This window comes from Sorex fumeus, unplaced genomic scaffold (genome assembly GCF_029834395.1).
Source record: "Sorex fumeus unplaced genomic scaffold, SorFum_2.1 ptg000072l, whole genome shotgun sequence".
Lineage (NCBI taxonomy): Eukaryota > Metazoa > Chordata > Mammalia > Eulipotyphla > Soricidae > Sorex > Sorex fumeus.
This window is the reverse complement of record NW_026606129.1, coordinates 8,877,566-8,900,724: the sequence shown is the minus strand read 5'-3', so window position 1 is coordinate 8,900,724 and position 23,159 is coordinate 8,877,566. Positions and strand designations below refer to the sequence as shown.

Genomic DNA, 23,159 nt, shown 5'->3' with positions numbered 1-23,159 from the left:
TAATGACCCCCCTTCTGCTGTCAGATGTGATTGTCGGGACCTGGAGTCCCCCACGCGGGAGGCAACACCTCGGCCTGACACGGTCCCTGCGGCTCGCTGAGCACTGTCACTGTGGCTCTTCAGCGTCCCGAGAGCCACACTTAGGGAAGCCGTCGGAAGCCGCCCGCTGCCCGAGACCTGGCCCTCCCCACCCCATAGCACCCTCAGAGGGTTCACCTGTTCTCGGGGGCACCAGGGTGGGCGTTCGCCTCAGTGGTGACTGGCAGGCTGGACCCGTCCCTCCTCGTTCCTCCACCCTCCTTAATGCAGGTTACACGTCTCCCTTTTTGTGTTAAGATCATGGAACTTAGTAACTCTTGCTCCCCTCAAGCTAGGAAGTGGTGTTACTTTGTATCCGTAACAAGCCCTACAAAACACATTGTCTAGCCTTGCCTTTTCGGGTATGAGTGGTGCTGGGACTGGTCTTGAAATATGGGAGGGAACCAAAGTGGAGAGAGTAGAGAGTATTGTGAAATTATCTGCCACACAGGCAGGGGAAGGTTTGGAATGGGAGGTGGGGGCAGGGGGACACTGGGGCCTTTGGACTTTGGTGTTGGAAAACGCACTAGGGAAGGGATGGGTGTTTGATGACTGTATGATCGAAGCTCAAACATGCAGACATGAAAGCTTTGTTACTGTACCTCTCGGTGAGTCAATCAGTCAATCAATAAAAGCTGGGAAGTGGGGGGATGTGCACCCAGAAACAGTTCCTCGTGCCCTCAGGGACCACCTCCTCCACCATGGCCTCTGGGCCTCTGCTCCACCAGCTTCTCCAGGGGACCCCCAGGGGGGAAGATACGAGGTGGGGGTGCGTGCTTTGGGGCAGGAGCGGCTCCTTCCAGCCTCCACTTACTCAGAATGGGGCTTCCCTGCATCCGCCCTGCCTCGCCTGCTCTCCTCGGTCCATGTTTGTTCCGTGGCTCCCGGATGAAGCTCAGGGTCCTGCCGCCTGACCCCAGGAAGCCTGGCCGCCTCCCTCTGAGGCCACTGCAGGGGCGGTGACCCTAAGGCACTTGCCCAGGGCCCACAGCCAGGACCGTGTCGAGCGGGGACGGGGACCTTTGCTCTGATCCTGGGCCCTCGAGTTCCCACCGTGGCAGATGCATTCAGAGGGAAGGGAGAGCGAGCGTCCCCGAGGACACAGAGGCCGCCGGCTCTGGACGCTGAAGGCTTTCAGCCCGCGTCTTGGAGGAAGAGCGGCCCAGGAGAGGGGACAGAGAGGGTCGGGGGGCCGGGAAGGGCTCCCCCTGTCTCCCCACTGTCCCCTCGTTTCCCACACCGCTCTGCACCTCGGATGGCCAGTTCTCCATAGCCCTCGGGCAGGGCTGGCCCCTGTCCCAGACCCAGCCGGTTCCAGCAGGGCCCTTTGTCACCCAACGCTTGCCGGGGCCTCGGCCACCGGTGTTGGGTGTCTGGGCGGATTGGATTCTCCCCAGCAGCGCCCAGACGCCGCGTTTCTGCAAGGGTGGCGGGTGCTGCCTCCAATCCGGGCCCCGGGGCGGACGTGGCGGCGGCTGTCCGTGGCCTGGCACTGGGGGGGCCACAGGCCAGGTGAGGCCCCGGGGGTTTGAGCTCGGGCTGGGGGCTGAGCCCGGGGCCAGGTGAGTGGCTCATGAATATGCATGAGCGGGCCCCTCTGGGGGCCACTGCTGTGAGCCCCAAGGGGACACGGCCAGGGCCCAAGGCAGCCACAGATGATGGGGGAGGGGGAGCCTCTGTGCCGACCGTGGGGCACTGCACCCCTCGCTGCATACAGTACTTACGTTTGACTCTTCTGGGGACAGTTTGGCCTGGGAGGGCCAGTGTGGACGCGGGCTGTGCTCTCAGTCCTTTGGGGGTGTGCAGGGGGCTGGACGTCGAGGTATTTCTGGATGATATGTGGGCGGGTGGGCCACAAGTGTGCAGTGGGGTCTGTGCATGCGTGTCTGGGGTTGCAGTAAACATCAGAGCTTTGGCCATTGGCGGCCGGCCATAGCCTGCGGGAGCGGGGTGTGAGTGGGAGACTTGGCGGGACGTCTGTCTGGCGGGTGGGCCCGGGTTTGGGGGCCCAAAGCTGCCCGGGTGCCGCCCTCACAGCCTGTGCTTGCCCCGCAGGTGGCCTCACCCCGACCATGTAGATGCCGGTCCCGGCGAGCAGCATGGACCCCGCTGGATGGAGACGCCTGGGTGCCCAGCCCTGAGCCCGCCCGGCCCCTGCACCTCGCCCCGCGCCTCGGGACCCTCCTTGGAGCTCCTGGTCACCGTCGCCAGCCCGCCCCGGCCGCCCCCGCTCCCAGCAGCCCCCGCCACCGCCGCGCCCTGAAGCTGGGCTGAGGACAGCCCCGCGGAGTGACCTCCAGCAGCTTTGTCCGGTGCCGGCATCCGGCCCACCCCGCGCGGGGACTGCGCCGACATGGGGGACATGACCAACAGCGACTTCTACTCCAAAAACCAAAGACACGAGCCGAGCCATGGGGGCGACTTCGGGTGCACCATGGAGGAGCTACGCAGCCTCATGGAGCTCCGGGGCACCGAGGCCGTGGTCAAGATCAAGGAGACCTACGGGGACACAGAAGCCATCTGCCGGCGCCTGCAGACCTCCCCGGTGGAAGGTGGGTGTGCGCCGGGCTCCGCGGGCGTCGGCGGTGCTGGGATACGCCCTGCAGGAGAGCCAGCGGCCTGGGCCGGGTCCAGACGGAGCCCTGGACGCCAGACGCCTGGGCAGCGGGCGGCTGTGCAGAGATGGACTCGGCGTCCTGGGAAGCTGGGCGGTGCCCACTGACCAGCACGGGTCCCGGCCAGGGCTCCCGGGGCAGGAGGGACCCTCGCCCAGGGGGTGTCCAGCCCCCTCCGTTCCAGGCGCCTTGTCCAGCTTCAGCCCTGCGGTCAGCAGTCAGCTATCTGCGTCCAGGCCCTGCGGGGCCTCGCCGGGGCTCCAGGGTGCCCTGGCTCCCAGGAAGGTCCCCAAAGCCCCTGTGTCCCTGCCCTGCGGATGGAGTGGGGTTTCCTAGGCTGCCTAGTGACAGGACCCCCAGTGTGTCGCGGTCAGGGAGAGGCCCAGCCCACAGGGTCCAGGGAGGGTGGGGGCCTCCCCCTGCGGTTTCCTTGCTGAGTCCCCCTCCCCGCCCGTCTTCCTCTAGAAATCATCTCCCTCACTTCCTCACCCACGGGCCTGAGCATCCAGAAGGTGCTCAATAAGGGCAGCCCACGCCCCAGAGGGCTAGCCTCGGCTCCCACACAGTCCTGGCTCCCTGAGCACTGCAGCGCCAGGCTGGCTCCGGGGCCTCCCACGCCTCCTTGGTCCCTGCCCGAGCACGCCGAGGCTGCTGCCCGCTGCCCATGCCTGCGTGGCCGCAGTCCTGGGGCCCGCGGCTCTCTGCATCTGGGCCTCCCCTGGGCCGTGATGGCCGCACGCAGAGCCGGAGACGCTCGGAAGCGCCTTTCCTTTCTTTGAGTCTGGTGGGTTGTGGGCAGGAGAGGGGCATGCTGGAAGCTTCCTGCCTGCACCGAGTGACCCAGCTGGAACCTGGCCTGCGGTCACCTCCTCCATCGGGTTGACACCTCTGCCTGCGCTCACCTCCACTCTCGGGCTGGCACTCTGCCTGGCCCATGCTCACACGCCCCGGCCGTGTCTCTCAGGGGGACAACGGGGGCACCAGGCGCTAGAGGGGGTCCCAGGGACTCGGGGGGCAACAGCTCAGGGCTGAGTACGTGGGGGGCTTCTCTCCCACCTCTCTGGCCTCGTGCCCTCATTTTCCACCAGGACCCCAGGAGATCTGGGACAGAAGAACCCTTGGTCAGAGGCCAGCTCAGAGCACGTGGCTCTGGTGGTCCTTAGGAATATGGGGGTCCCGGAAGGGCAGGCGACACCCCTGGGACCACAGTCCTGGGGTCCCGGGTCAGGCCCAGCCGCAGGAGTCGGTGCCCCAGTTCCCTCGGCTGACACGGGGGGCGCTCCACGTGCCTGTGTCCACTTGCGATGGGGACGGCTCACGCGGGCGTCTGCGTGTCAGCCCAGCCCGCGGCCCTGGAGCCACGTGGGACGTGGAGGGGGAGCCCGGTTGTGGCCCCGGCCCCTTGGGAGGAGCCACCGCCAGTGCCTGGGCCCTTCCAGAACACGGCCAGCGCATGGCCACCAGCTGCCCCCTTCCCCATGGGGGTGGAGGTCGTGACCCCGCTTGCATGGACCCTGCCCAGGGGTGCCCACCCCCCTCCACCATCAGAGGCCCTGAGTCGGGAGGGGCTGGATGGCGCGATTGCAGAGAACAGTCCGACTCCATCTTGCCTACCTGAGAGCATGTGGCCAGGCCAGACTCCAGGCCCTGCCCCGGTGGACTGGCATGAGCTGGGGACCACCCGAGTCACTCTCAGCAGGAAGCAGCTCCCGGCCACAGCGGTGGTTTCAGTGGGGGGGACCAGCACCCCATCCCCACGCCTGCCCCCCACCTGCTGCCGCCCAGCCCGAGTGAGCTGACCACAAGCCCGGTGGGCCACCCCCGGGCACCTGCCCCCGGACCCCCCTCTTCCATGCCCAGGAACCCGGGTTTGAATCCTCATCAGAGGACCCTTCCAGGGCACGGGAGAGCACTTGGCCTGTTCATGACCGGGGGGCTGCCACAACGTGGCTGGTGTCCCTGGAAGGGGCAGACAAGGCCCCAGGGATGGCTTAGCTGGTGCCCACGTGCCACAGTGTTCTTTGTAAGACCTGCCCCCGGCTAGAATGGAGCAGGCTGGGCCTGCAGGGCAGAGGCTATTGTGGGGGCGTCCCTGGGGGGCTGTAGTGGACACACAAGCCGCCCAGAGCTGGTGTGCCCCCTCAGTGTGCCCAGCAATCCCTGACCTCCTGCTGTTTGGGAGGGGAGAGGGCTCTCAGCGCCCCTCTGTGGGACCGGACCCGGGACAGCTGACTCAGCCGCCCACCATGAACACTCGCCACGCTGCTCGTGGCGCTGGGCAGGACACCTTGGGCGGGTACTAGGGCCGCTGTCATGCTCACATGTGTGGAGAGGGGCCCAGGAGGGGGCCACAGCGTGTGCTGGGGAGGAACGACCACCGTGACTGCAGGGTCAGATGGGGGGGGGTGTCACAGAGACACAGTGTCTCCCTGCAGGCCCCGGTCACCCACAGACCTGCCGCCAGCGGGGCGAGGACCCATGAAGCTGTGAGTGGGGTCCCGGTTCTGTCGCTGTGGTGCCTAAGAAGCGAGGGGCCAGCAGAGAAACTGAGTCAGTGACCTGGGGAGGGCGAGTGTGGGGCCCCCGCAGGAGAGAATGAGACCCCGCACTCACTTCCCGGGGCAGAGGCCCGCGCTGTGGGCAGCAGAGCGAGCCCTGGTGTGTCAGCTGCTCCCTGAGAAGTGCTCACGCCAGGAGAGGGGCAAATGGAGGCTTGGTTCCGGTGGCCTGTTGTGGTGCAGGTCTGAGGGTCTAGGGCCACGGAGGACAGACTTTAGTCTCTATGGTGGACACGTGCCAGCAGGCAGGAGGCAGATGTGCCCGGAAAGTTCCTGCCTCCCGCTGCTGCCGTCCAGTCTGCCGAGCATTCGGCCCGTCCCAGCTAGGCTGACGCAGCCCTTGTTGGTTTGCAGAGCGGGTGCTTGTTTGTGCAGTGAGACAATCGGCGGGTGAGAACCAGGGGTGGCTGGCACCAGGCGTGGCTGGACCCTGCACCCGGGCACTGCAGGAGCCTGTCCCGTCCCTCCCCTCGGCTGCCCCTGTGCTGGCCCCGTTCTCGGGCAGCCCCCCTCCCCCGCGTGGCCGGGCCCACTTTGTGGGGGGTGTCTGTGCGCCAGGAAGGGGGGATGGAGAAGCCGGATGTGCCCCCCACCGAGAGGGACCCTAGCCTGGAGCGGGAGGAAGGGCCAGGAGGAGGCAGCCTGTGGCCACGTCACGCCAAGGGGGGCCACCGCGTCTACCGGGGCTGGGATGGGCCTGTGAGTCGCGTTCGGGGAGGGGCCCAGCTTGGTGTCAGAGGACAGATCCTTGCTCCATCCTCCCCCAGCACCGGCACCCGATCCCGGCTCCCTAACCGCTCTGTGCCTCAGTTTCCCCACCTTTAACAGCATGCGCAGCTCAGTTTTCTGTTTGCTTGTTTGTTTGGAGGCTACACTTAGTCGTGCTCAGGAGGTACTCCCGGCTCTGTGCTCAGGGGTTAGTCCTGGCTCTGTGCTCTGGGGGGACTCCCGGCTCTGTGCTCAGGAATCACTCCTGCCTGTGCTTCAGACGTCCTGTAAGACAAAAGCCCTAGCCGCTGTGCTATGTCTCCGGCCCCACTAAGTCCATCTTTAGGGGTCACTCACAGAGATACTCAGTCAAGCACATCAGGCGGTTCAGTGCTCAGGGCCAGGGCAGCAGCAGCCCCTGGGCAGGGGCCTGGGGGGAGGGGCTGAGGGGCTGGGCAGGTTGGGTGTTGCCCCTCACCCTGCGTCCCCTCCCTGGCCGCCACCAGTGGGGCTTGCGCAGGATGGCTTAGTGGGCCGGGGGGGGGGGGGCTCAGGTGAGCGCTGTCCTGCCCCCCAGTGTCCCCGTGCCGGGGACCCGGTGCTGCTCCTGCACAGAGCATGCGGGGAGGGCGCTGGCCTTGCACACAGCCGACTCAGATTCAACCTCTGCCATCTCCGAGGGTCCCCTGAGCCCTGCCAGGGGTGATCCCTGAGCACAGAGCCGGGAGTCAGCCCCGAGGGGGGGAGGGGGCCAGAACCAAAATATTACAAATAAAATTAAGAAATAAGCCGGCAGAGGACAGGAACGATAGTCCAGCGGGGAGGGCATTTGTTTGCTTTGCACGCAGCTGACCCAGGTTCGATCCCCGGCATCCCATAGGGTCCCCCGAGCACCGCCAGGAGCGACCCCAGAGTGCAGAGCCAGGAGTGACCCTTGAGCTCTGCTGGGTGTGACCCCAAAACAAATACAAACAGACAGGCGAGAAGAGGAAGGGCAGCTGGTCCGGGCAGGCCAGCACTGAGCACTGGAGCGCCCGGGGGAGCCGCCCGCACCCGGACAGGCTGTCTCTCAGGGCCTGACTTCCGGGAGCCCGGACAGGCGACTCACGACTCTGGATCCTCCGAAGCATCATGCAAACCAGCCCGCGTGAGGGCTCTGACACGTCGCCATCTGCTGGGGGTATGCACTAGGCGCCAGCAGGGAAACTGTGAGAGCCCAGAGCCACAGGACCAGGGCCTTGGGGTACAGGTGAGGAGACCCTGCAGGCTGGGTGCAGTCACCCGCCCAGGCAGCAGTGGAGGGGGAGGGCCTGGTTGGGGGCGCTAGGTTTCGGTTTTGGTTTTTTGCCACACCCGGCAGTGCTCAGGGCTTACTCCTATGGCTCCGGTCGCCGAGCAGGCCGGTGGCCTTGACCTGCTGGGAGGGCCTGCAGAGAGGTGGTCCGGCCGGCCGCAGGCAGACAGAACAGACACGAGCTGGGGGGGACGGCGCAGCTCTGCCCGCTGGGGGCCTCTCAGCTCTGCAGGGCACAGATGGCACCAACTCTTGGGGCTGCTCCGTGCCAGGGGTGGGTGGAGCACTGCTCCACCAGAGGCCGTGACTGTCCTTCCACCCTCCGAGCCTCCGTTTCCCCATCTGAGTGCAGCGTGGTAATGCCCGCCCCTCCCCCCAGAACCACAGGCGGGGCCTCGAGCCCCAATTCCACCGCACCCAGTGGAGATGTGGTGGGCGCCCTGTGCCACCGCTGTGTGTGGGCTCGGCTGGGTCATGTGACCGGCACGGGCTCCCTTCCAGAACCTTCCCTCGCAGGGAGAAGAGAATCGCGCAGATGGTGACTCTGGGCACGCAGGCGCTGTGACGAGGGCGGCACGGAGACCCGTCCCCAGACAGGGGGCAGGGAGTGGCCCCTGCGGAGCCCGCTCCTGTGCCCCAGGACAGGGCCTTGGAGCCTGGCCTGACGCTTCACTCGGCCCAGGCAGGCAGAGGCGCTGGGCCCCTCAGTGTCCAGGGCCCCTCAGGCGGGAGCAGACGGCCTGGCTGGTGCCGTGGGCGGAGATGCTTCTGTGGAACCGCCCCAGCTCCAACGGGTCTGCAAAGGACCCGAGAGAAGCCCCTTCCCGGGCTGGGGGACAGCCAGGAGTCACGGACGCGGACCCCAGGGGTGCTTCGTGCTGTGGGTTCTACCGATGTGCCAGGAGCCAAGAGAGCGGCACGGCCCAGCAGAGTGGGCGCCCAGGGCAGGAACTGCAGGTTCCGGGAGAGGCCTGGAATGGGAAGTGGCCAGAGAGACCCCAGGGGGCCAGACAGCGCCTGAGCGGGGGTCCAGCCCCTCCCTCCCTCCCCTAACAGCCCCTCGTCTCACGTGTGCTTTGTGTCCGGTTTTGGCTGTGGGTTCTGAGTAAAGAGAGGAAGAGGATGTTTCCGGCTCGGTCCTTGAGTGAGGCCCTGGAGCTGTGAACCAGCCTGGGAGGAAGCCAGAGAGGGGGACCCCCGTTTCCTGGGGTGACGCTCAGCCCCAGGCACAGCTGGAGGAGGAGGGGAGGCGCTCCATGGACCCTCTGTCAAGCCTCCGGGCTGCCCCTGACCCTGCCTGTGTATCCCACGTTTCTGCCCACCTGGTGTTAGCATAGGAAGTGGGGGGTGAGCACCCCGGGGCCCCGTGTGTCCCCTCGGGAGGGGTAGGGGAGGCTCAGCCCCCAGAGTACCAGCGATGCCTGAGACCAGAGCAACAGTCTGCGGTTCCCAAGGCAGGAATAAACCCCCCTACGGTTCTGTGCGTCCGCCTCTGAGTCTAACCTGAGAGAACGCGCATTTCCGGGCAGGAGTGAGAGCAGGGCGGGTGGGGCACTGGCCTGGCACACGGCCGACCCCGGTTCAATTCCCTGAGCACTGCCAGGAGGGATTTCTGACTGCAGTGCCAGGAGTGAGCCCTGAGCACTGCCCGGGGTGGCCCGAAAAAATAAACACAAAAAGAAATTTTTAAAAAATGTAAAGAAACGATGCGCATTCCAGTCGTGGGCCTGGTGCTCAGTGGCACCAGCTAGCCAGAGGCTGCAGTCCAGGCCCAGCCCGCCCCCAACAGTGACCACATATAGCAAGAAGCCCAGCCTGGCTTCGACCCCCGGCATCCCAGCGGGTCCCCCAAGCCCACCAGGAGTGACCCAAAGTGACCCCCGAGCACAGAGCTGGGAGTCAGTCCTGAGCACTGCCAGGTGTGTGGGGCAAAAAGAGAAAGGAAGAGAGTGACCTCAGCTCCTTGGGGGCCTCCGGGGACCTCGCTCTGCCCTTGGCCTCGCCCACACCCTGGTCCAGCTCCCTCCGGCCGCACCCGGGGCTCGGCCACCCCGTCTCCCCGTGGGGTGCGGGGTCTCTGGCCCCCGCGGGCCTGGCATCCAGACTCAGCCCGGTCCCCTTAGCGCCCACATCTCTGTTTCCTCTCTGGCCGTGGGCTCGGGGGAGGGGCCGAGGCCCGGGCCAGGCCATCTGCCGCCCACCGCCCGCCCAGCCAGGCTCCCTCGGGCGCCGCCCAGACCCCCTCCTCCAGGCCGCCTGTCACTCGAGAGGCCCCCGCAGGGCAGGTGAGTTATTTATACCTGCCCCCCCTCGCCCCACAGCGATTGTCTTTCCCCGCCTGGCACCGTCCCCGCCCTGCTGTGGTTTCAGTTATTTATAGTCGGTGGAAATTAGCACCTCGGCTGATGGACCCGGGACCCCACCTGCCAGCGTCAGCCGCCTCCCCAACCAGAGTGCCCCCTGGAAATTTCCATGGTCCCAGCAAATGGCCCAAGCAGAGAAGACGCTGCTCCCTTACGGGTCTCCGGGGACCAGATGCTGTGGAGCCATGAGGCAGAAGTGAACCCTTCCCGATGGAGACGCTGGGAGGGCTGCCTGGAGGAGGCATTGGAGCAAGAGCTAGGGGCCAGGCTGGATTTGCAGCAGGGAGGGGTAGAGAAAAGAGCGAATTGCAGAGGCAGAGAAGGGAGTTGAGCAGAGAGGTGGATCCCGTGTGGAGGGCTGCGGAGAAAGGGGAGGATACAGAGGGAGCGAGCACTGCAGAGTGAGCACAGGAGAGGCTCCAGGCTCCATCCTGAGGTGGAAGGCCCGTCTGCCGCCCAGTGAGGACCTGCGCCGGCAGGAATTCCGCCTCACCCGGGAGGGAGTTGGGGCTGTGCTCCACCAGCACCTCGGACAGCGCTCGGCAGAGAGCACTGCAGGGATGCGTCCCGCCCTCCCCAGCGCCTCTTCAGCATGTCTTTAAGGGCATCTTTAAACACAGCGGGTGACGCAGAAGTCAGAGAGGGGGAGGCCGAGGGTCGCCTGCAGGTCAGGTGTGATCAAGGTGTTGTCACGGGCTCAGTCCGGCGTCAAGGAGGAGGGTGGGCGAGAGCCTGGGGCATCTCTGCGCTCGGTCCGGAGCGGCTCTCACAGGCCCTCATGCAGCAAGTGAAGGGGCTCGTGGGTACGCCAAGGCCCGGGAAGGTGTGGTCAGAGGTGGGTCCCCCTCCCGCCCCTCCTCCCCCTTCATCCTCCTCCTCTTCGTCACCAGCAGCACCCGGCGCGGTTCGTTCTCAGCTTTGCAGCTCAGGCCCAGAGAGGGAAAGATCGCGTCAGCCTCACGCAGAAGAGCGCGTTAGAGCAGGAGCGGGAGGACTAACGGGGTGGAGGAACAGTGGGTGGCGCAGCCTGGCTGACACTCCATAGAGCCAGGTGCCGGCCCGGGGGCAGGCGCGGGGTGAAGGCGCGGACCCCACTTGCTGTTGGACCCTCAGTTCCGCCTGGCCCACGTGGCCGGGGCCCGGGATGACACGGCAGCTCCCCACTTGTGAAAATGGTCAGAGACTCACAGCAGACCCCGAGCGGGGCTGCCTGGGTGGTTCTGTTCGCTTTGGAGCATGTTTGCTGCGCGTTTCCTTTCTTTGTTTTCACTGCTTTTCACGCCTTTGCTTGGAATGTGGCGTTTCTGGAAGCCTCCAGGGCTTGTCCGGAGGGCTGAGCTGGAAGTGATGGGTTGGGAGGGGGGCATACCCCTGATGACCCGGACCAGCCCCCCTTTTCAGAGAGAAAAGTTACAGGACTAAAGCCCCAGGGAGGCTGCACCCCAAGATTCTCCCCGAGAGATTAGGCAGCCGCGTGTCGCGGCGATGAGAGACCAGAGCACGGGGCCCATGAGATCTGGGGGACCCTGTGATGATCTCTAGTAATCTGTGATCAGCCCAGGAGTCGGAGACCCCCAGGAGATGCTGAACCTCTCATGACAACCTTGTCTGGCTCCCCGCAGACACCCCCCCCCCCACAGTGGTGGGAGGCAGGAGTGACGAGACTGTTGCCACGGTAACCCCCTTGCCCTGGCTCGAATCGCTTTGGACCAGTGTTGGCCACACTTTGCAGGTGAGGAAACTGAGTCACAGAACAGTTGCCTACGGTACCCACGTGCCGCCGCCAGGAGACTAAACTCTGGGCGAGTGTGAGGTCAGAGGTTGTGCGAGGGGCTCCTTTACCCCACAGAGTGTCACGAGGACTCTGGCCCAAAGCGGGGACCTTCTCGGGGCCCTAAAAATGTCCAGGGGTGAGGGAACAACGTTGTAGCACAGCGGGGAGGGCGCTGGCTTTGCACGTGGCCAGACCAGGCTTCATCCCCGGCGTCTCACAGGGTCCCCCAAGCACCGTCAGGAGTGATCCCTGAGTGCAGAGCCAGGAGTCAGCCCTGAGCATCACGAGATGTGACCCAAAAGACAGAAACAAACAAAAATGTCCAGGTATTGAGTTGGATCAACAGGACTGCAGGGAAGGCGTTCTCCTTGCATTTGACTGACCGGGGTTCGATCCCCGGCATCCCATAGGGTCCCACAAGCTTCACCAGGAGTAATTCCTGAGTGCAGGGCCAGGAGTAACCCCTGAGCGTTGCCAAATGTGGCCCCAAAACAAATAAATTCATGGAAGTGAGGTGAAGGGAGCATAGTATAGCGGGGAGGGCGCTCACCTTGCACGTACCAACCTAGGTTCGATCCCTGGCATCCCATATGGACCCCGAGCACTGCAGGAGTGATTCCCTAGTACAGAGCCAGGAGGAACCCTGGAGCACCGCCAGGTGTAGCCTAAAAAAACCTCAAATAAATAACATGTACAGAGGCTCAGGCCCAGATAGGGCAGGGGCCAGGACAGCAGCACAGCTGCCTGAATTTGGACTTCGTTCTGGGTCGCAGTCAGCTGCCTCCTCTGGCCAGCAGCATCCTTGGAACCTCTCCCTGGGCTTGGGGGGCTGTAAAACATAAACCCAGAACCCCAGTTCCAGGGGTCAGAGGCTGGTTTTCCTGGGTATAAAATAGTCTGACAGCTTAATGTTATCCCTCTCGCTCTGTGACCTCAGGTGAATCACTTTCCCTCCTGAGCTTCTGTTTCCTCACCAAAAGTGGACTTAGAGACACCAGCCTCTAACTTGTCCCCACACACTGGACAGGAAAACCTCAAATGAGTCCATTTGCACCATCACCTCGGAACCCCATGACTTCCACTGCTTCTACAGTGAAATCAAAACGTGTCTGGCAGGTCTGGCGTGATCCAGCTGCCACCAGTCTTCCATAGGATCCTCAAGCCCACTCAGGCTTGACTGGGGTTGTCAAGACCCAGAAACCCAAAGCCTTCATCCCTCTTCCCTCACCGCACCCCACCAAATCCCCCACAGATGCTTCCTGGGCTTCTGACTCAGTCTGCAATGGTAACTGCAGATCTGTGGCAGTAATTATGATGTCGGAGCCGCTGGCATCCTGGCCCCGGGCTCTGATCCACCCTCTGGCTGGGAGTCGCTGCATCCTTTCCTTCCTTCACTCATTCATACATGTGTGACTGTCCCGGGCTGAGCGAAGGCTCTCCTTCAGAAGCAGGGAGCGGGAAGGGGCGGGAGATGGGGCCGGGAGGGGCCGGGGCTGGCTGGGCAGCAGTGGACACACACCCCTGGGCTTTAAGTGGAGGTGCCGCCCCTGAGGACCATGCTTGAGCCTGGCAGTGTCCCAGGCCCAACCCTGGAGCCAGGAATGTCTGGGATATCCCAGACCAGGAACCAGAGCAGGGGGCAGGTGGGAGGAGGCACAAGGGAACGCTCAAAGGCAGGGAGTTGAGTCAGGTCAGTGCTCCCAGAGCATTCTGGGTGTGTGGGCAATTTGTCTGGTGCAGAGAGTGGGCAGAGCACGGCAGGCGGGCGGCCAGAGGCCTCCTACCAGTCACCAGGCGAGAGAGAGAGAGAGAGAGGTGGGCAGAGCACGGCAGGCGGGCGGCCAGAGGCCTCCTACCAGTCACCAGGCGAGAGAGAGAGAGAGAGAGAGAGAGAGAGAGAGAGAGAGAATGGAGGCAAGGGCAAGGAGAGGTGACAGGAGGTGAAGGGCAGAGGTGGGTGGGGAGAGAAGTTTGTCCCACCCCCATCATCACCCAGGCTGAGCGCTCAAAGCCAGAGTCACGTGGAATCATTGTGTCCTTCGAAGACAAGTCTTGTCTAACAGGTGCATGCAGCAAGCACAAAAGGGTGTGGGAAGTAAGGAAAGGGAGGGGGAGGGGGGAACAGATGGAGGAATGGATGGTGAACCAGTGGATGGATGGGTGGATGGATGGGTGGATGGATGGTGGGTGGATGGGTGGATGGATGGATGGATGCGTGGATAGATGGATGGGTGGGTGGATGGATGCGTGGATGGGTTGGTGGATGGATGCGTGGATAGATGGACGGTTGGGCGGATGGATGGATGAATGGATGAATGGGTGGGTGGATGGATGGATGGATGGGTGGGTGGATGGATGGATGGATGGATGGATGGATGGATGGATGGATGGATGGATGGATAGATGAATGGATGGATGGGTGGATGGATGGATGGGTGGATGGGTGGATGGGTTGGTGGATGGGTGGGTGGATAGATGGATGGATGGATGGATGGGTGGGTGGATGGATGGGTGGGTGGGTGGGTGGATGGATGGATGGGTGGATGGATGGATGGATGGATGGATGGATGGATGGATGGATGGATGGATGGATGGATGGGTGGATGGGTGGATGGATGGATAAGTGGCTGAGTAGATAGATTGGAGGTCAGTTGAGAGACTAGGTGGGTAGACAGATGGCGGGTGGGTGTGTGGTGGGTGAACAGTGGGTAGATGAGTGGATGGGTGGATGGATGACCAGATGGGAGGATGATTGGCAGGTGCTGAACAGGAGGAAGTGAAGTCACTCCTGTGAGATTGGTCTTGTTAGACACTGATTGCGTGTTGTGCTCCAGAGAGCATAATGTCTGGAGGGACGACTGGAGGGTGTCAGAGCCATGAGAGCTGTGGGCTGGTGGGGGGGGCACCCACAGATAAAGAGCACTGCAGCAGGAGCAGGTGTGAGATGCGCATGGCGCAGATTCAGATGGTGACGCCAGGGGAGAAGTCACAATGCCCCAGAGTGTCTGGGGCAGGCGGGGCAGGCTGCTTGGGGAGTGGCGGGCTGAGGAGACGCCGGGGTCTCAAACTTGCACAGAACCAGGAGGAGCGTCCGGTGGCGCGTGAGATGCTGGGGGCACAGCGAGGCCAGTGGCTGAGGAGAAGCCCCCAGACCGGCCTCCGGGGCAGACGTCAGTGCTCACAGCCTGGAATGGATGCAAGGGAACAGACGTGGGTGGGGTGAGGCGGCCCGAGCCGGCCAGAAGCGCCCGCCTGCCTCCTGCAGGCACCGGGTCTCTGGATCGATGAGTGTTTTAGAAACTGTTTTTCTTTTGGGAAACATTGACCGGCTACTATTGTTCATTCATTCCAGTTGGTGGGAGGCTTCGCCGGTGACTCACTGTCCCGGGCTACGGTCTGGTCGCTGCTGATGAGACCGAACATTCCCGGCTGCTCGTGGTGGGGTCACGGCAGAGGCTTCCAGGGGGGTCTCAACACCTGCTCGCCCCGTGCTCCCCCACCCCTGCTGCTCCTCCACGGAGCGCCCTGGGCTGCGGCAGCCCCCCACGTGGTGGACGGAAAGGAGGAGCGTGGATGGGCAGTGTCCTTCCCTTCCCTTCCCTTCCTTCTCCCCTCCCTCCCCTCCCCTGCCCATTCTCCCTCCCCTTCTCTTCCCTGTCCCCTCTTCTTCCATCCCGTCTCCTCCCTCTCGCCCTCCATCCCTCTCTCCCTCCCCTCCCTCTCCCTCCCCCCACCCACATGGGGGGAGGCGGCAGGCAGAGCAGGGCCCTGCCAGGCTTGGCGTGTGCTGGGACACGGCCCCCCAGAGCACCCCCGTCAGGGCTGGGGTGATGGCACAGCAGGAGGGCGTTTGCCTGACACGCAGCCAACCTGAGTTTCACCCCCAGCATCCCACGGGCTTCCTGACCTCAGAGCCAGGAGGGAGCCCCAAGCAGAGCTGGATGTGGACCCCCAACAGCACAGTGGTCAGCAGGAGCCCACATGCCCCACAGATGCCCCCATCCAGGCCCTGGACGCGGGGCCCCACACTGCCCACTCAGATTCAAGGCCCCTGCGGAAAGAAAGGTCGGTGGTTTCGTGAGTGAGCGTTCAGGGGTCAGAGAAGTGAGAGCAGAGTCTCGGAATGTTCTAGCACTAGGGGCCCTCTGAGAGCTCGTCCAAGCCCCCCAGGGTACAGGAACTGGAGACCAGCAGGTGTCCAGGGTTCCAGCCCATGACTGGGGGTCTGTGGGTCCCCCAGAACAGTGTGCCTTGGGAGCAGGGGTTGGTTTTGCCACTGGTAGAAGCCACCAGGGGCAGTGCCTGGGGGCAGGGCGGGGCCAGCAGCTCAGGGACCCCCAGGCCAACCCAGTGGAGTGCAGGACCTCAGGACACTCTGGTTCCCACCTCCTGCGTCCCTCCCTGTGCGGAGGGTCTGTCGCCCACCCATTTGAAGGACACACCTGTCACGGGGGCCCGAGCGAGAACACCGCTGGGAGGGCATTTGCCTGGAGGGCATTTGCATGTGGCTGACATGGGTTCAATCCTCGGCACCCCATAGGGTTCCCCGAGTCCCACCAGGAGTGATCCCTGAGCACGGAGGCAGGAGTAAGCCCTGAGCATGACCGGGAGTGGCCAGAGAAAACAAAAGAAATGAGGAGTCAGGGGTGTGTGTGTGTGTGTGTGTGTGTGTGTGTGTGTGTGAGAGAGAGAGAGAGAGAGAGAGAGAGAGAGAGAGAGAAGCCGCCCAGCAGGGGGCGCTAGGCTGGGCACCCGGTGGACGCAGCCCTGCCCTGGGCGCGTCCAGTCCCCCTTGGGCTGAAGGAGCATTGTGGAATCACGAAATGGAAGGTTCCAGCATGCAGCAGGGGCTTCCCCACTGGAAGGCCAGTTCCATTGTCACCTCCTTTCCCGCCACCCCTCCCTTCCAGCAGGGGACTCTCGCCCGTGTGTGTGGATGTGTCTTTGGACCGGATTGAGCTCATCTGCTCGATTGAGCTCTCTCTGCCTACAGCTTCACGCGTGCGCCTTGCTCTTCTCGGTCTGACTCTTCGTGAAGCCCCGTGCGTGGGGCTGCAGACAGCAGGTGACAAACACCAGTCGACTTTTTCCTGACTTAATAGTGTTCCATGATCTTTGCCTCCTTTTGGCAGACCACATAACGGCAGCTCCCAGCTCTTGGACGTTGCAAATGTTACTGCATAAGATGGGGAAGGGGGTGTTCCAGAGTCTCTTTGGGGTCATTTTTCAGGGGGATTCGCAAGAGTGGAGTAACGGGGGCATGGGGAATTTCTGGTTTTTTATGTTTGAGGGTTCTCTGTGCGGGCTCCCTTCTCCCCACCCCAAGCCAGTGCTGTCTGCTCTGGTCTTTGGAGAACAGCCCGGCCAGAGCTGTGTGCAGCCCCTGGACTCTGACAGTGAGGGCTGGGGCCTCCTTTCCGTGTTGCTGGGGCCCGCTATTCGTCGTGTTTGGAGACCGTCTCTTGAGGGCATCGGCCCAGTTTTCAGTGGAGCAGGTTGATTTTGCTGTCGAGTTACAGACGTTTTTCCTACGTCTCGGAAGTCCGTCCCGAGCTGGCCAGCGGGCACAAAGATGCCCTCTTCCCTGCGGCGGGAAACGCCCTGTCTCAGCGCTGGGTTCCTTCCCCACATGGAAGCTCCCCCCACTCCAGTCAAAAGACCTTTCCCTGTGTCATTGAGGAAGGAGGTTTCCGGTACCGTTGCTCCTGCTTTTCGTGCAGACAGTGCTCCGGCACTGCACCCAACTCTGCCAAGACCTCTGCCTCCCTCCCATCGTCCCCAGCACCAACCCCAGGCAGTGCAATTCCAGGGACAGAATGTTCACTTCCCGTGTTGTTTTTGGTTTGGGTTTGTTTGGGGGGCCACATTCGGCGATGCTCAGGGGTTACTCCTGGCTCTGCACCCAGGGACCACTCCTGGCGGTGCTCAGGGGCCCATGTGGGATGCCGTGGGTCAAATCCAGGTGGACTGCGTGCAGGGCAAACATCCTCCCTGCTTTACCAGCTTCCCAGCCCCCCAAAATGTCCAGTTCTGATGACTTTGGGCATTTGTTATTCTCTTACTATGCCTCTTTATAGCCAACATATGAGAAAAATCTAATTTTTTCCCTTGGGGGTGGGGGCACCTACACACGTGTCTATGAATAGATCTAAACTCCTGAAATTCCACAAAATTCAAAGTAAGTTGATAACAACTTTTTTCAAAGTATATTTTTTCCCAAGTATACATATTCTCAGCATTAATAGCATGAACAGTCCTATGCTCGTGCCTTTTAAATTTACAGGAAACAGATGACTCCTACAGATCTACAATTTAGTAAGAGTGAGGAGAACTAAGAAAACCGAAGGGGAAAATCTTTGTAGGCCCATGAAAGTATAAAAGTATGTTTTAAAAGGGCAAATATGGGCTTTATGTTAGAAGATATTATCTAGGGGCTGGAGTGATAGTACAGCAGATAGGGCATTTACCTTGCATGCAGCCGACCCGGGTTCGATTCCCAGCATCCCATATGGTCCTCCAAGCACCACCAGAAGTAATTCCTGAGTACAAAGCCAGGAGTAACCCCCTGTGCATCACTGGGTGTGACCCAAAAGGCAAAAAAAAAGGAAAGAAAGAAAATATATATGTGCTTAATTCTGCATTAATAATAAAAATATTTAAAGATATTTTAATCCCCTGAACAGAGAGCATTCTATATAAGAGAAATTTTAGTTCATTATTTGAAAATGATAAAATCCCATCATAAACTAGGAGTAAACAGACCTTTCTTTGTTTTTTTTTTTTATTTATTTTGGTTTGGGGGCCACAGCTAGTGATGCCCACAGGTCACTCCTGGCTTTGTGCTCAGGAATTACTCCTGGCAGTACTTGGGGAACCATATGCAGTGCTGGGGCTCGAACCCGGGTCAGCTACTTGTCTATTTATCTAAATAGATAAATCCTGCAGATCTACAATTTGGTACGTGTGAGGAGAATTAAGAAAACCTAAAGAGAAAATCTGCATAGGCCCATGAAAGTATAAAAGTATGTGTGGAAACAAAAGTATAAAAAAATGTACTATCACCCTGACCCCAAACAGACCTTTCTTAAGCACCTCCACACCATGAGAACCGTCCTCGGGCAGAGTGCTGTGGAGTTTGTTTGTCTTTTACAGAAGCTCCTTGCAAAGCCCCCTGGGACGTCCTGTCCTCGACCTGGTCCTCGAACTGTCCTCCCACTGGTGATAATCCAGGTGGGAGCGGAGTCTCATATTCTCGACCAGGTGTGCCCTGGTTGAGGTTATTTTTTTTTTCACTCTGTCCCCCTGCCCCTTCCCGCTCAGAGGCCCCGTTGGCTGGCCCTGCTGTGACTCTCATGGGATCCCCCTTTGTCCTTTCCCTGTTTTGAATCTTGCCGCTTCCAGCATTCTGTCTCTGTCTGGCTTTTGTTGTTCTGGTCACAACATGTCTTGGAGTTGCGGGTTTTTTATTGGGGTTATTTTCGCTAGTTCCCTTCGGGTCTCTTGGATTTGGCCACCTGCACTCAGCCACTCTGGGAAAGCCTTTTATTAAAAAAATATATATATATATATTTTTTTATTTAAATTTTTTTTTTTTTGCTTTTTTGGTCACACCCGGCGATGCACAGGAGTTACTCCTGGTTCATGCACTCAGGAATTACTCCTGGCGGTGCTCAGGGGACTATATGGGATGCTGGGAATCGAACCCGGGTTGGCCGCGTGCAAGGCAAACGCCCTACCCGCTGTGCTATTGCTCCAGCCCCTATATATTTATTTTTAATTCTTAATTTTTAGTATATTTTATTTTCAACTTTTGTATTGAGTCCCCGTGAGAAACACGATCACAGAGTTCACGATTGGGTTTTAGTCACACCGTGTTCCAACACTGTCCCTTCCCCAGTGCACATTTCCTGGCACCGGCGTCCCCAGGTTCCCTCCCGCCACCCCTGCCCTGTGATCTAACTAGTGATTCTTCATCGAGTTCTGCTTCCTGCTCCTCAGAGACTCCGATAATGGCTTTGTTTTTCCTCGTGAGCTCACCTGGAGCTCTCTCACGTGAGCTTCATTTCTTTTCTGTTTTTTTTTCTTTTTTTAAATCAATTTTATTTTACTTTTATTTTGAGGGGGTCACACCCGGCGATACTCAGCGGTTACTCCTGGCTCTGCACTCAGGCATTACTCCTGACAGTGCTGGGGGGACATGTGGGATGCCGGGGATCGAACCCGGGTCGGCCGCGTGCACGGCAAAAGCCCTACCCACTGTGCTATCGCTCCAGCCTCAAGCTTCATTTCTTGAAAGACTTTTTGCCGTCTTCCATCTTGTTTTCTGGAGGTTTCCTGGATCTCCTCTGAGGATGCTTGGTCCTTCCCTCGGACCCTCTGTGGAACTGGTTTTTCTCCCCCAAGCCTGTTCATTCCTGTCCTTCTGGGTGTCGTTCTCTCCCTCTCACCCTCCTGCGTTCTTGTCCCCGACTGACTCCCTGCGTTGTGGCTCTGGGCTCCTGGACGCATGGACCGTCACTGAATCCTCCAACAGTGCCTGGAGCTGGTTGCTCTGAGAGCCCCTTCACGCCCGTGCACTCGCGGGCGGGGGGACTTTGCTTCCCCGTGGTATGTGCTGTGGCCGGCGCCTGGCTGGGGGTCTGAGGGGCCAGGCTGGGAGCTGCTCCCCTGCCCCCGCCCGTCCTCACCCGGTGGCCGGGATGCCTGCGGTGTGCTGAGCTGTCGGTTCGGGGGACGTGAGCTGCCAAGGCGGCCAGGGTCGGGTGTGTGGCCGCTGGGACCTGGCTGGCAAGGGGGGCATTGGAGCTGTGGCCTGCGGGCTGCGCTGGGTGCGAGATTCTTGACTGACACGCTCTGCTTGGCTTTCACTTGTTTCCCTGGTCCTTAGAATCAGAGGCCCAGATGTGTCACTCAGGAGCACTGTGTCTGTGAGACCCAGAGGCATCACTCAGGAGCACTGGGTCTGTGAGCCCCAGACGCATGACTCGGGAGCACTGTGTCTGAGCTCCGCTGCATGGCACAGGAGCACTGTATCTGTGAGCCCCAGACGCATGGCTCAGGGGCTCTGGGCCTGTGTTTCCTGTGCGTTTCTATGGTCTCAGGTCTCACATCCAGGCGTTTGCTCCTCTGGGTCGGCTCTGCGTGTGGCGTGGGTGATGGCCTTGACCCAGACTGCTGCCTGTGGCGTGTTAGGCCAGTGCTGGGGTCCACTTGAGGCTTGGTGCTTGCCAGGCAGGGGCTCGGCGGTGGAGACACCCCAGCCTCCCCGCTCAGCCCCGGCTGGAAACTTCCCTTCCTGTCTCATGTCCTCAACTCCTTTGTTCGACCAAGTTTCTCCCCGTGAGAGCTCAGGCGTGCTCTGGGGAAGAAACTCAGAGTAAAGGAAACTCCCAGGAGCGAGTCGCAGCCTGTGGGCGCTCAGAGAGGCTCGGTGGGGAGACAGACCCGGGAGAGCTTCTCATTGAGCCGGAAAGAAAGTCAGAGAACCTGGGCTGGAGTCACAGGACAGCGGGGCGGGTGGTTCCTTGCCCGCGGCTGGCCCGGGTTCGATCCCTGGCACCATGTTTGAGTCCCTGGGCCCCTCCAGGAGTGATGCCTGAGCCCCCCGGGTGTCACCCACGAACAGCCACCGAGTGATGACCCAAACACTGGAGACGCCTTACGTAAGAGCGTAAGAGGGTGTGACGCGCTCAGCCAGCGGCCCAGGTGCTGCTGGGCCCCGGAGTGCGAGACGGCGCCTCCGAGTGAGGGGAGGGCGGGGAGAGACCTCACGACGCAGAAAGGAAACCCCCCGTCAGTGTAATAGCCACCGGCCGACCTGGTGGGGACACAGCAGAGGGGGCAGGGGTGAGGTCAGGGCGGCCGGCAGAGGGGCCACAGGTGACAAGGCCCTGAGGCAGGAACCAGTGGGTGCTGGGGCAGGAGTGGGGTGGTGGCGGGGCCGGGGGGGATGAGCTCAGACAGGGACTGTGTCTGTGTCTGTGTAGCGAGGAGCTCGGACTCTCTCTTGTCCATGGACGGAGGCGGGAGGGACATTGACCCCAGGCGCTTTATACTTAGTGTCCCCTCTGGCTGACGGCCTGGGAGCAGGACTGGAGTGAAGCGGCCAGAACCCACCTGGTGGTCAGTGCTGGAGTCCAGACCTTCTGGCGTGGTCAGCCCCCAGGGCGGCGTTTTAGGCGTGGGAGGTTTTCTGGGTGCAGTGACGGGGACAGAGCAGGGGATGAGAACAGGGCTCACGGAGGAAAGTTCGCATCGGAAGCACTCTTCGTCTTCAGGGCCACCAGCTGGGCAGCGCTGCCACAGGGGCATGACCCTCCCCCACACTCAGGCAGGAAGTAACAGAGCCAAGGTTGATAACCCGGAAATATCGGTCCCCGAGCCTACTTCATTCAGCAGCAGCAGACAAACTGTGTCTTATGGGATGGATGGATTTGCCCTTCCCGTTAAACTGCGAGTTACTCAAACTCAGCATGACCACAGGCTCCGGATCATAGTTAAAGTGCCGCAGAGTTAGAACTCCCGGGAGCACGACTCGTCCAGCTGAGGGTCCTCTCTGCAACCAGAGGTGCCACCTTCAGGCGTGTAGGGCCAATCCTTCCGGACCTTTCGCCAGAAGCCCCCAGAAAACAGGAAGCTGCTCGTGGGCTTCCCGCTGGAGCCTGACGCTGTCGCCGAGATGCTCGAGGTCAGGGCTTGGCTCTCTAGTGCTCGCGTGTTTCCTAACCATGGCTGAGGATCTTATGGGCCGCATGGGCCGCGGTGCCGCTGCCCTCTCTCTGCCCAAGGACGGAGGCGCATTTTTCTATGAATGTCATTGTTCGAAGGGCCTGTGGAGTCTCTCTTTTTTCTTTCAGAATATGAGACTTTTATTTATGTCAATGGAGGAACCCACACCGGGTGACAACACAAATATTTAGCAACACCCGCCTGTGATGCAGTTTCCTGGGCTCCTTCAGGTGGCTGGCTTCCCTGGAGACGCACCCCCCTCTCCTGCCAAGTCTCCGTTTATAGAAGGAGGCTGTCTCGAGAGCAAGCAGGGGAACGGTGCTGCTGTTGGCTTCCATCTCGGTGCTGGGTTCGGCAGCCCAGCACCACGTCAAGCCTTTGTTTGAGATTTGGTTTCAATTCTTGGCTTTCGCTGTGTGACCCTGGGCAAGTCACAGTGCCTCTCTGATCCTCCCCAGCCCATTCATAACATGGACCTTACAGTGCCCTTCTGCAGGATTAAATTAATGGCAAGGTATGTGTGTGTGTGTGTGTGTGTGTGTGTGTGTGTGTGTGTGTGTGTGTGTGAACCTCCATCTGCAACGTCAGAGAACCGTTGGTGATGCATCTTAGGATCATGGCCCCAGAGTCAGGAAAGGGCCTTTCTGTGCCAATTCTGTGCCCCAACTGTTTGCCGTCTCACTATGGAACTTCCTTTCACGGCACCCAGTGGGCAGTGCACAGGGTCTCTTTGCTCCCGACGTGCAGGCGAGGAAACTGAGGCTCAGAGAGGGCCAGAGGTTGCCCAAGCCCCATCAGTGGCGAGATTCAAAAGGGATTTGAGGGTGTCCCTGGGAGACGGCGACTTGCGGGGCGCCCCTTGCTGGTGGACGTGGGAAGCGCCTCTCCTGTTGGCTTCCAGCCTCCGGGTCCGTGGGGGAGAGTTCCCACGGCGCGTGGGGGGGCGGGTGGGCCTCGGGGGTTCCTGGTGATGGTCTCGGTCAAGTCTCCATAGAAAGCTGAAGGGGTGACGGAGGGGCTGTGGAGGGCCTTTGTGTCTGC

At 61.2% G+C, this 23,159-nt stretch overlaps 1 protein-coding gene across 3 annotated transcripts in view; it reads left to right on the top strand.

Moving 5' to 3' along the window:
* The first annotated feature begins 2,403 nt into the window (after window positions 1–2,403).
* The window catches only part of ATP2B2 (ATPase plasma membrane Ca2+ transporting 2), a 79,727-nt gene continuing 58,971 nt past the window's right edge, over window positions 2,404–23,159 (top strand). For all 3 annotated transcript variants that reach the window (XM_056129713.1, XM_056129712.1, XM_056129711.1), the window contains exon 1: window positions 2,404–2,630. In XM_056129713.1, the coding sequence (XP_055985688.1) occupies window positions 2,432–2,630 (199 nt within the window). In that variant the 5' untranslated portion in view covers window positions 2,404–2,431. The remainder of the gene's footprint in view (window positions 2,631–23,159) is intronic.